This window comes from Vipera ursinii (assembly GCF_947247035.1).
Source record: "Vipera ursinii genome assembly, chromosome: 2".
In the NCBI taxonomy this organism is placed as follows: Eukaryota; Metazoa; Chordata; class Lepidosauria; order Squamata; family Viperidae; genus Vipera; species Vipera ursinii.
In genome coordinates this window covers 100,911,204-100,923,660 of record NC_139513.1, presented here as the reverse complement: position 1 = coordinate 100,923,660, position 12,457 = coordinate 100,911,204, and the positions used below count along the sequence as shown (strand labels likewise).

General features: G+C 38.2%; 1 protein-coding gene across 1 annotated transcript in view; it reads right to left on the bottom strand.

The window, feature by feature from the left end:
- The window catches only part of SLIT3 (slit guidance ligand 3), a gene marked incomplete at its 3' end in the record, with an annotated part of 545,814 nt that overhangs the window by 60,801 nt on the left and 472,556 nt on the right, over positions 1-12,457 (bottom strand). The window contains exon 28 of the mRNA XM_083351312.1: positions 8,129-8,268. Within this exon, the coding sequence (XP_083207438.1) occupies positions 8,129-8,268 (140 nt within the window). The remainder of the gene's footprint in view (positions 1-8,128; positions 8,269-12,457) is intronic.

The window sequence follows — 12,457 nt, the reverse complement described above, 5'->3', positions numbered from 1 at the left end:
TTAATTACCAAACACTAGAAAACATAAGTGGTATGTATTCTGTTATGATAATTCCATGTGGAAAGCAGAATAATTAAATGAAGCCAAATGCATGCAAATATTTTCTAGTCTGCTGGGCTGGCTTTTGTTTTGCAGTCATTAAAAGCCATAATGAATCAGGATTAACATATGTTTCTAGCAGTTAATCCTACGTGGGTTAAAGGCCTGGAGAACCACCACCCCCTGTTTCATTTGCCAAAGAACAATGCATTTCCCACTAAGGAAATTTTGCTTTCTAAAATTCTCTTCTGCCAAAAACACTTCCAGGCATATCAGTTATTTCAGAAATCAAAAAAGCCACAAAGAAAAGAACAGGTACACATTCATCACAGATGAAAGATTAATGCCAGTATAACTACTCACTTGATCAAAACAAAACAAAAACTAGCCTACTGAATTTAGTGGGCAACATTTTTGAGGAGCCATGCAGTACAAACAGTAAAAGTCCTACTTGTGTCAAAAACATTCCTTGATATTTTAACATATTTTTTTTTATTTAATTGCTAGGATAAACTGTTGACAATATCCAAAAGACAGTGTTTTGTTCCAGTGAATATATATAATTTTTATTAAGAAAATTTTAGAACAATAAACACAACATAGAAATGTTGAAAGAAAAGAGTAAGGAAAGGGTAAGGAAATGAAAGAAAAGTAGTAAGTGAAAAAATGCAGATAGAGAAAGGAAAAGTTATAAAAAAGCACTTGCTGTTTTATTAACAGCAGTTACAATTTCTATTTTACCCACTCTATAAGGTTACTTCTCCACTGAAATTTTAGATACAGTTTAGTTTCTGTCTATCAAACACATATACTCCACTAGAAATTAACAAACATCCAAGACATTTTTAAAATCTAATCATGAGAGACCAGTTATATTTGATTCTTGCAACAATCACATATTTCTCTTGGAGCAGAAATAAAATTCCTTCTTTCTAACTGGCAGTATTATAGTTACTTCAAATAGGGATGATCAGAGTTTTCTACTTTAAACTAGATAAAAGCAGCACTTGGCAATTGTTTTAGAGCAAGACAATTATCTAAAAGGAATTAAAATTCTCCCTAGAACCTATGCAGATTAATCTGTATTCTAATTTAAAACAATGTCGACGTTTTTGGCATTTCTACGTTCTTTGGCATTTCTCTTTTGATAGCTTCATGATATAATTCAAAGATGGGGCCTCCAAAACATCTCTACAAGCAGACCTGCTACTCTTCCTGGGGGGGAAAAAGAATCAGTTTCAAGTCATCCAAAACTCTTTTCAAATATAGCTGACAGAATGGTTCAAAGCTGTATCTTACTAACAAACCGATAAAAAAAATCAGATTCATCAGTATTATCAAGAATGACTTTCTTGAACTACAAAGCAATGATCTATGTGCCATAAATGAAAATCTGAGCCCTGTAAATGAAATATTGAAGGGAAAAGTTCTAGCATCTAATTCTAAACCAACCTCAAGAGGCTTGAAAGTGAGCATAGTTATGAAACTAGGAGCAAATCACAGTCTTCCTTCTAGGGCTGATTTTTTTGTACAATTTTTTACAAATTAGCTAGCAAAATAGTTTATAAAAGGTAAAGGTAAAGGTTCCCTGCACATGCGTGCTAGTCGTTTCCAACTCTAGGGGCCAGTGCTCATCTCCGTTTCAAAGCCGAAGAGCCAGCACTTGTCTGAGGACATCTCCGTGGTCATGTGGCTGGCATGACTAGACGCCAAAGGTGCACGGAATGCTGTTACCTTCCCACCGTAGTGGTCCCTATTTTTCTACTTGCATTTTTTACGTGCTTTCGAACTGCTAGGTTGGCAGAAGCTGGGATGAGTAACAGGCGCTCACTCTGTTACGCGGCACTTGGGATTCGACCCACCAAACTGCCGATCTTCTGATCAACAAGCTCAGCGTCCTAACCCACTGAGCCACCACGTCCCTAAATAGTTTATAGTGTCATCCAAAACATATCAGAGCCCTGTATGGAAAAGGAGATGCCAGACATTTATGCTAGTTTTAAACTAGGCCAAAGAGCAAAATACATTATTGCTAATGCATGTTGGATAACTGAGAAAGCCGAATACACCCCAAAAGAAAATAGACGCCTTATTGATTATAGAAAGGTTTTTAATTGAATTAGGTATGTGGAACGTGCTTAGGAGAATGGAAATGGCAAGACTCATCCATAAGTTTGTTCCTCAGAGTATCTCCCTGCAAAGAAATTGATCTGAAACTGTAATCTCCAGTGGATCTGAGAGGGGTTTTTTTTTGGGGTGGGAGGGGGAAATTATTTTGCTTAAACCATGGTTTGGTGTCTCCAAATTGGACACTTGGTTTGCCCACTTCGTCTTTTAACTATTTATAAAGAAGCTGCTTATCATTAAATTGACCTGTAGCACAATATTTTATGGGATTAAATATCAAGAAAAGTTAAAAAAAGGAATTTAAAGAGGACTTATTTGGTCAGGGTTAATGTATATGTTGTGGTTTTTGGTAGCTATTATTGATGTTTTTTTTTTAAAAAAGTTTGAATGACAAGGCTTTAAAAATCAATGCATAAGCGGGGAGAGATTTGTTGCTTCATTTTTTAGAGAAAATGATAAATTGGAATACAAAATGCATTCGATTCAGATTAAAATATAATATGTTAGCTCTCAATAGACTTTGGCTGATTAGAACTAAATGATGAGTTTTTATCAATTGGTTATTGATAAGGGATGAGATATAGGAAGAAGATATCCTTTTATTGAAATATTAGAGAAAGTGGTTTATAAAGGGAGATTCTTTACAACTGGAGACACAAGGAATTGAACCTGCAAAGGTTCATGGTCTACTACAAAGCTATTGTTTTTCAAATAAACAGGAGACTCTTTTTATTGGAGAAGAAGGGGAATATTAGCAAATTCCAAACCTGTTAAATCTACCTCTCTCTAAACAGGCAGGCAATAATTCTCTAAATTACTGGCATAGCTGAACATCCAGCCAGTTGCCAGGTTGCTGCTGTGTTTGGACACAGTCTGGCTCTTCTGTAACAGTGAAATTATGTTCAATTTGAGCAAGAGCATGTCTTTTCTCAAACCACATTTCAATAGATACAACCTGTTCTCTTCCATGCTTGCCTTCTTTTTGCGGGAGTAAAAATAATTTAGTCACTCTGATTTAGGGAAGTTTGCTTTTATTGACAATAAATTCTGTATGTAATGTCTAAAATTCTAAACAAACAGGTGCCTCAGGTTGTTTACAATGCAATCAAAGCCTATAAAGCAAAATTATGGACCCAAAAATAAAAGAAGCCACAGAGGTCAGAAATGGAGAATATTAATATGAATGATTTGCCCCTGCCGTGTTTCAGTCATAAAATCAGATCAACACAGAATTGAAAAGAACCTGGACTTCAACTAGATAAGTTAAGCTCAGGTACTGTAGTCAAGTACTATAGGTGTAGATCTATAGTATCCTGATACTTAGAAAATATAGAAAGAGAAATTATTCATTTTTGTGGCCTGATTACTGCGTACAAAGCAATTTTTAGTGGCAAACCATTGGTATGCTGCTTATTATTATTTTGTGGTGTCTGCTTGTGTAATTTGCCTATTTTCCTAAGAAACATATTTTTATTATTAGATTATTTATTGAAAATTCAGCATTAAAGAGTACTTTATGTCTTATGCTGATTTAAATTTAAATGTTTTTTTAGGATAAAGGTAAAGGTAAAGTTTCCCCCGCACATGCGTGCTAGTCGTTTCCGACTCTAGGGGCCGGTGCTCATCTCCGTTTCAAAGCCGAAGAGCCAGCGTTTGTCCGAGGACATCTCCGTGGTCATGTGGCCGGCATGACTAGATGCCAGAGGCGCACGGGACGCTGTTACCTTCCCACCGTAGTGGTCCCTATTTTTCTACTTGCATTTTTACATGCTTTCGAACTGCTAGGTTGGCAGAAGCTGGGACGAGTAACAGGCGCTCACTCTGCTACGTGGCACTCACGATTCGACCCGCCAAACTGCCGACCTTCTGATCAACAAGCTCAGTGTCCTAACCCACTGAGCCACCACGTCCCTTTTTTAGGATAACCCTCTTCTAAAATTTAGAATTTTTGGCAGCAATAAGACAATACATCTAATAAAATATGTTCTGTTTACAGACAAAGTAAAACAAAGAAAAAAATACCTTATTTAAAGAGCAATAACAAAAATTTAAATGTATGTATGTGTGTATGTATATGTATATATATATATATATATATATATATATATATATATATATATATATATATATATATATATATATATATATATTGTTAATTACAAAAGTCTCAATTTCTAAACTCTAGGGTCAGGTTCAACCATTACAGACGTTTCTTGCAGAAATATGGCTAATTGCAGCAGTTCAATCAGCATGAAGGTTTTCTAAGCCAACTATTTACATAAGCATCCCAAAAGAGCCCACAAAACATTTTAAGTTTAAGACATTTTAGATTTTCTTACCAGCTCACTCAAACATGACACTGATTGAATCCCATGTTATATAATACTGTTCCGCTTACAAGGGGCTTTTCTGTAAGTGTCCAGAGCTCAGAGAGTAACACAGCCAGTTCACATTTTCATATTTTAAAAGAACATAAAAAAAAATTCATCACGGTACTGCGATTGTAACAGCTTATGATTTGGTGGCTTATATTCTTAAATCGTTGGGCAAATGCACTTACAGTTTCTAAAATCTCAGGGCATTGTTGAAGAAGTGGGTGGAAGAGAAAAAAAATGAGGGTAGAGTTTTTCAAACTTTGGAGATTTTTCATTGGGTGTGTAGCGGGGCTGGCCGAAGGGCTTTGTGGGAGCCTAGCCGGAGAGAGAGGGGAGTGGGAAGCTCAGACAGCTGCTGCTGGTTTGGGCACAGCGGGCGTGGATCAGGAGGAAGGAAAGAAAAGGGGAAGGAGAAAGGGGTGGGTGGGGGTGGTTGCTATTGTTGGGGAGAGGCCAGGTGAAGCCGAAGAGGAGTTTGAGGTTTTATGTGATTCTTTTCTTCTGAAATTGAGGGAAGGAGAGAGAGAGAGAGAGAGAGAGAGTGAGAAAGTAGAGTTTAATCGTTTTCTTTCACAGGGGGATATCCCAAGCAAAGGGAAAAGTGAAAGTGAGAAAAGGGAAAGCTTGCTGGGGTTTTAAATTCAGGTTTTAACTAGAAAGGAAGCGGGTGGTGGTGGGAATTGGCATAGAGAGACCTGGGACTATGAGTGCCGACAGAAGAGAAGGAGAGGCTGGTCGCTACAGCTTCGGAGACCAGCAGCCATCCAAATTTTGATCCTTATCACCTGTGCAAGCTGTAGACATTGTAGGGAGCTGCCCTCGCGGGGCGAGCTGTTGCTGCAAAGTGCTATCTTCGCTCGTGCTTTCTGTTGCTGCCTGGAGCCAGAGGGCCTTCCCCCCATTTTTCCAAGTGGCTGCTACAAGCCCTTGACTATTATTGCCATGACTGCCAGGGGGTTAATAAACACTGTCACACACTGACTGCCGTGGCTAGGGGTTGGTCATCTTTGTTCCTGTAAACCTCTTTGATGACAAGAACCTGCCACCCCTTCACTCTGCATAAGTTCCCACTAAAAAGAACATGCTATCAACGCCTGGACAGCGCGGCTGCTAAGCGTAACTGAAGGGGGGGCTAGGAGGGCCTGGGATTTGGTGGCATCTGAGGGGGTTATGATACAGGTGAAAATACCATGTGTCAGAGTAAAGGTGAAAATCAAGCAGCTGTCATTTAAGCACAGGCATACATTTTATTATTTTCTGCATTGTTCTTTGTTTTCTTCTTAGGAATATTTGAACAAAATGCTTTGATGTTCCTTGTAGTTTTCAAATGGATATGGATGTTAATGTGAAGGCAGTAAAATAAATAAATGTAGAGTTGCTTGCTGAAATAACTGACATGGATAGATAGATTATTTATTTAAAATCTTTGTTCTTGAAACAGGAACCACTTTGCCAGTATTATTATGTGTGAAATAGGAACCTCTATCCCCCTAACCTTAGAATAAGTTGCATCACATCAAGGTGTGAATTTAGCACATACAAGCTGAAAAAAGCACTGCTGAAGGAAACCAAAGGCCCATTAAATCCTGCATAAATACATACTATATGATCTTTATTATGATCAATGATCCATTCAAATCTTAAAGTGGCCTAAGTGATACCCAAAAAGAGAGGAAAAGGAGCAATTATATCCCCACACTGATCTTTTGCAATATCTGCCTATATTCGTGGTGTTGGATTAATACAGGTAGTCTTCGATTTACAGCAGTTCATTTAATGACATTCATTTAAGTTACAATGCCACTGAAAAAAGTGACTTATGAACACTTTTCACACTTATGACCATTGTTGCATGTCACATGGTTTACATTCGGATGCTTGACAACTGACTCACACTTATGACAATTGTCTTGTGCTGGAGTCATGTGATCCCCTTTTGCAAACTTCTGGCAAGCAAAGTCAATGAAGAAGCCAGATTCACTTAACAACCATGTTCCTAATTTAAGAACTGCAGTGATTCATTTAACAAATGGGGTGACAAAAATGCAAAATGGGGCAAAACTCACTTAACAAATGTCTGACCTAGCAACATAAATGCTGGGCTCAATTGTGGTAATAATTCGAGGACTACCTGTATATTACAATGGAATTATTTGTGCAATAGACAGATGAAGACAGTTATGGAAACATCGCAATTTACAAAAATAGGTCTATGAATAGGCACTTATGTATGCACAGTATGTATGTATACACATCCATTCGCATGGAAGTGGAGGATGCCCCATGCCTTCTATTACTGTTATCGTACTAACAATCTCAGGGATCCCAGAATGCTGGAGATTAAAGTAAGGAAAGAAAGTGGATGAGGCTTTCAGAAGATTGCAGTGATGGCAAAACTCTAGGGCAAAGCACCCACATAGTAATGTTTTGCAGTGAAGAGCATATCTCTTAAGTAATAACTAATATGCCAACATTTTAGATACACAAATACATATACAAACCCAACTTTCCTGGATACTTAATAGCGATACCAGTATTATGGGCGAGATGTGTATAGCAATAAGAAAAAAAAACCTAGAATACTGCAACCAGTTTTGGTCTCCACACTATAAAAAAAGATGTTGAGACTCTGGAGAGAGTGCAGAGAAGAGCAATAAGGATGATTAGGGGCCTGGAAGCTAAAACATATGAAGAACATTTACAGGAACTGGGCATGGCTAGTCTAGTGAAGAGAAGGAGCAGGGGAGACATTTATTTATTTTTTATTTATTTATTTTTGGGACTTATATGCCGCCCTATCTCCCGAAGGACTCAGGGCGGCTAACAACAATAAAAACAACAATACAAAAATTAAAAAAGAATTAAATAAACAGCCCCAAAATAAATTAACTACACAGTTAAAAATTAAAACATTTTAAAAACCCTTCGTCAATCCAGGCCAGCCTGATGGAAAAGGAAAGTTTTGAGGTCGCGGCGAAAGGACCGGAGGTCCGGGACCATCCGAAGCTCAAGGGGGAGTTGGTTCCAAAGGGCTGGTGCTCCCACAGAGAAGGCCCTCCCCCTGGGGGTCGCCAGCCAACATTGTCTGGCCGACGGCACATGATACTGTTGTTCCAATATTTGAGGGCTGTCACAGAGAGGAGGGGGTCAACCTATTTTCCAAAGCACCCGAAGGCCAGACAAGAAACAATGGATGGAAACTGATCAAGGAGAGTTTTAACCTGGATATAGGGAGAAATTTTCTGACAGTGAAAAAAATCAACCAATTCCTAACTCATTTCTTTTTTTTTTCTGATGTATTTTTGACATTATTTGGTGCATCTGTTTAGGTGGGGAACCAATTGCTGTAACTGAAGAATAATTAAAACTATAGGAAGTAAAATAATGATTCTCCCTGTGTTTTGCTGCCTTTCCTGAGGGAAGATGCAAGCAGTTCAGATTGTAGCATTCTTATAAAGTCTGCTCCCCCGCACCAACAATAGTCAAACAAGTTCTCCTTGTGTGGAAAAAGATCAGTTAAGTTACATGAGATTCCATGTGCTATGTGGAGATGTTTCTTCTAAAATTTCTCAAAATCATATGCTAACCTGTATAGTTGGGTAGGCAAAGGCAAGCGTAATTGTTTATCCCATCCTTACAAGTTGAGTTGTTCTCACAATCGTTATCTTGACAGTCATCTGGATTCAGTTCACATTTCTTCCCTTCAAATCCAGTAGGGCAGGAACAGCTTTTAACATAGGAAGAAAGGAGAGATGGTTATTAACTGGCATTTCAGGCAAAAATGACTTAGAAACAGGAACTGCATATATAAACACACTCACACAAACAAGAGGGGAAGTCTCTGAAAATCAAGGGATACTAAATGAGAAAGTTTATGCAGATTCTAACTTCAGCACATAAGCAAAAGTTTCTCAGACTGAGGTAAATTGTCATAATTTAATATCTACATTTTATCACAGAAATTATATATATATCTCTGAGGAGCGAACTGTAAAAAGGGGGATAGGAAGAAGAATAGCGGATCATTTAATTAAGACAGATGACTACATCTGGGATTGCCCAGATCTTTTCAATTCTGCCATATCATGTAGTTTAGCAATTCAATGGGCAGATGACACGTCTGGATGTCTACAGATGGCAGATCAGCTTCAGTGAATTTTGTGGTTTGTTCCAGATTCATGCTTCACAATTCTGGCAGCACACATACTTGCAGATATATTCAATTGTGTTTTTTTCCCTGGATACGTAATAAGAAGGCAGGTTTATGTCTTAGCAGTAAATCTTTTCTGGATTATGTAACTTTTGGCATCAAAGATATATGTATGTGTTCTATTGCATTCTATTGTTCTATGACACACAAACACACTATATCCACAGTATTTAGAAGTAAACATTATGTATGCAGCAGAAATAGTCGGCATAATTTTTTTCTGGGTCAAAACTAAATTGAAGAATACAGCTAAGGTATGATAAGCATGACTTAATCAAAACCATAGTCATAAATCTTAGTAATCTGGCATTATGTATATAATAATGTCAGTAGTGCTGAACTTTACAGATGAACTTAAAGGTCCTAAACATTTTGATGATAATTACTTCTGAAAACACCAATTTCCCTTTTATAATTTTATTTTGAAAACATATATACTGCAAAATGAAGAAGAAATACAATACCATAAATATATAACCATGAAATATTGTAAGGCCTGGGTGGAAAACTACATTTTAGTCTCTGCTGTACAATAACAAGGAGGGGATTTGCCTTGGCTTCAGTCTCTATTTCCTCCATAATATGGGGTCCAACTCAGAAAAAAGAAATTGGTAGGATTTGCCAAAGGTACCATACTTGTAAAGGTAAAGGTTCCCCCGCACATGCATGCTAGTCATTTCCAACTCTAGGGGATGGTGCTCATCTCCGTTTCAAAGCCGAAGAGCCAGCGCTTGTCCGAGGACGTCTCCGTGGTAGGGACGCGCTGGCTCAGTGGGTTAGGACGCTGAGCTTGTCGATCAGAAGGTCGGCAGTTTGGCGGGTTGAATCCCAAGTGCCGTGTAACAGAGTGAGCGCCTGTTACTCATCCCAGCTTCTGCCAACCTAGCAGTTCGAAAGCACATAAAAATGCAAGTAGAAAAATAGCGACCACTATGGTGGGAAGGTAACAGCGTTCTGTGCGCCTTTGGCATCTAGTCATGCCAGCCACATGACCATGGAGATGTCCTCGGACAAGTGCTGGCTCTTCAGCTTTGAAACGGAGATGAGCACCGGCCCCTAGAGTTGGAAACGACTAGCATGCATCTGCAGGGGAACATTTACCTTTTACCTTTACCATACTTGTGGAGAAAGACAATGTGGGAAAATAAGTTATCTGAATACTTTAGGCATAAGCTGTATAAGTCTTTATATATAATTGTATGTATACTACATTGAGTTCAGAAGACAATAAACCAGTTAGTGAAACTGCTTCAACAGGAAGATGAAAATCCTATATATGTTCCTGTTGAAGCAGTTTCACTAACTGGTTTATTGTCTTCTGAACTCAATGTAGTATACATACTAGATTTTGCCTATTTTTTGTGCTGCTCTTTCCAGTTTGCAAAATAGCTTCAAAAGCTGTTCTGAGAAAAGCATATTAGAATAATACAATTCTCAGGTTTTAGTAGAAAAGACAGGTCCTTTTCCCCAGGTGGGGATGCCCCACATTTATGAGTTGAAATCAGAAAAGACCATTCTAGCCACTATTGTGTGGCTGTTCAGCACTAGTGATGGTTAGGAAGATCTCCCTCCTCAAAATGTCTGACTTCTTTGTGTTCATGTTTCGGTTGTTTGTTTGTTTTTTTGACAAACTTCCCATCTTCGCTCTTCATTTTGTTCTATTTTTTATGTTGCTTTTAATGCATTTTTATTAGGAGTCTGAATCCATATCTATTTAAATAACAGCATAATACTTAAGAGAAAATTGGAACCTCATTGGTCAACTCCTAAAGTCAAGTCCCCAGCAACAGTAAAAATTCTGCCTTCTCCATGTTTAGTTTGGATTGTTATTTCACATTTGTTCCTTCACTGGTTTGGAGACCCTCAGAAGCCTGGGAGATGTCCAGTCCCAGTTTCACAGGAAAGGAAAAATAGAACATCAATGTGTGTGTGTGTGTGTATGAGTGTGTGGTGTGTGTATAATGATGTAAGAATGAAGGCTAGTAGATGTCCAGTCCCAGTTTCACAGGAAAGGAAAAATAGAACATGTCTCTCTCTCTCTCTCTCTCTCTCTCTCTCTCTCTCTCTCTGTGTGTGTGTGTGTGTGTGTGTGTGATGATGTAAGAATGAAGGCTAGTAAAGTGAGAACCTGTGATTCCCAGCCCAGAGATGTTATTATGAATCAACAACTACCTATGCAGGCTGCCATGTATCTATCAGTTCAAATAGAAAATTTGAAGAATTGTATACATTTTAAACTCTGGATCCCAAACATAGTTACTTTTTTAAAGAGTGAAATGGCCAATGATTCATTGTTGAGGGTTCATTATTATTGGTAAATAAAGGTACTAATCTACCTGCATATTCTGCCAATGAAGGGTTGAATTAGAGACCTTTAATTTTTGAACCCTGGTATGAGGTTGATAGATTTTCCTACTGCCTTTACTATAGCAAGTGGTCAGATGCCTAGGAATCATGAAGGGCTGTGGACTCTCTAGGGATTCCACTATCAATTGAGTTGCTGGTCTCTTGCTCTAGTTCCAAAACCAAGCAGTGACCCATACGGACTGAAGCAATCTAAACATGGAGCTGATGGGCAGGATTTTCTGATTCTCATTCCAATAAAAAATATTTTGTAAACAAGAAGCAGATGATAGAAATCTTCAAGGTTGTGAAATAAGTATCCATGTAGCCACTGATTCAAATAGGCAGGAGGAAGATGATTCATAATTTGGAACTAAAGGAAAGGATTCCTAGATGTTCTGAAGTGAGAACCTAACCTTGAGTCTACTTGGGAATATGGAACAGGAATAGTCTAATCATTTTACCTGAGAGGCCTTGCATGGATAGCCCAACATATGAGGATGAATCAATCACAAACAATAATCCCCCCCGCCCCATTACCAGTTTGCCAAAGATTCTGCAGTCATTGTTGAAGCAACTACAACAGTTGCAATCCTTCCATACTGTACAAAGTATTTTCTTTCCTCATCAGTATGGGAATCTGACCAAATTTACTGCCTGCTTCACTCAATATGAATTAAACATCTTCCTAAGATCAAATTAGTTCCTTATCAAGTGAACCACCATGGGACTTATAATTAGTCTAATGACTGAAGGATGTGTAAAATGAACATCCCAGTACAGTTCAGATTTAGCTGGTTCAACTGGTACATCTGAGAACTAACTCTAAAGACCTTGTCAGGCAAGTGACTTGAGACTGTGAAAACCATTGCCTATGACAGGTGAAGCATTTAGAGAAGAAATATATTAATGAGACGGCCATTATCTCAGGATATGAGCTAGAATGAAAGAGGCTGAACTGACTACCAGATGAAATAGAGGACACAGTCATTTATCAAGGTGCTTGATTAACTTTGACAGCATTAATCTAGGTCTGCTTGAACATCAACAGAACAGTAAAGAAACTGCAGCAGAATATAAGAATATGTTAGTGGGAAGGGCAGACATCATTATTCTCTTTCATTCCCTCTATTTCCACAGAGACTTTTTTAACCCCGAACATTTGAAAAAGGAAGCATATCATATACAACATTTTCCAATGAAATGGAGGATATCAATGCAACTTCATCAAAAAGTGCCTGACCACTCAATCCAATATAGCGCAGCTACCTGAAGTTGTGAATAGGATTCTTCACTGACATACATCAAAACATCTCAGAATTCACCAACAGATTACAGCCACATGGCATCACCATAGCAGACA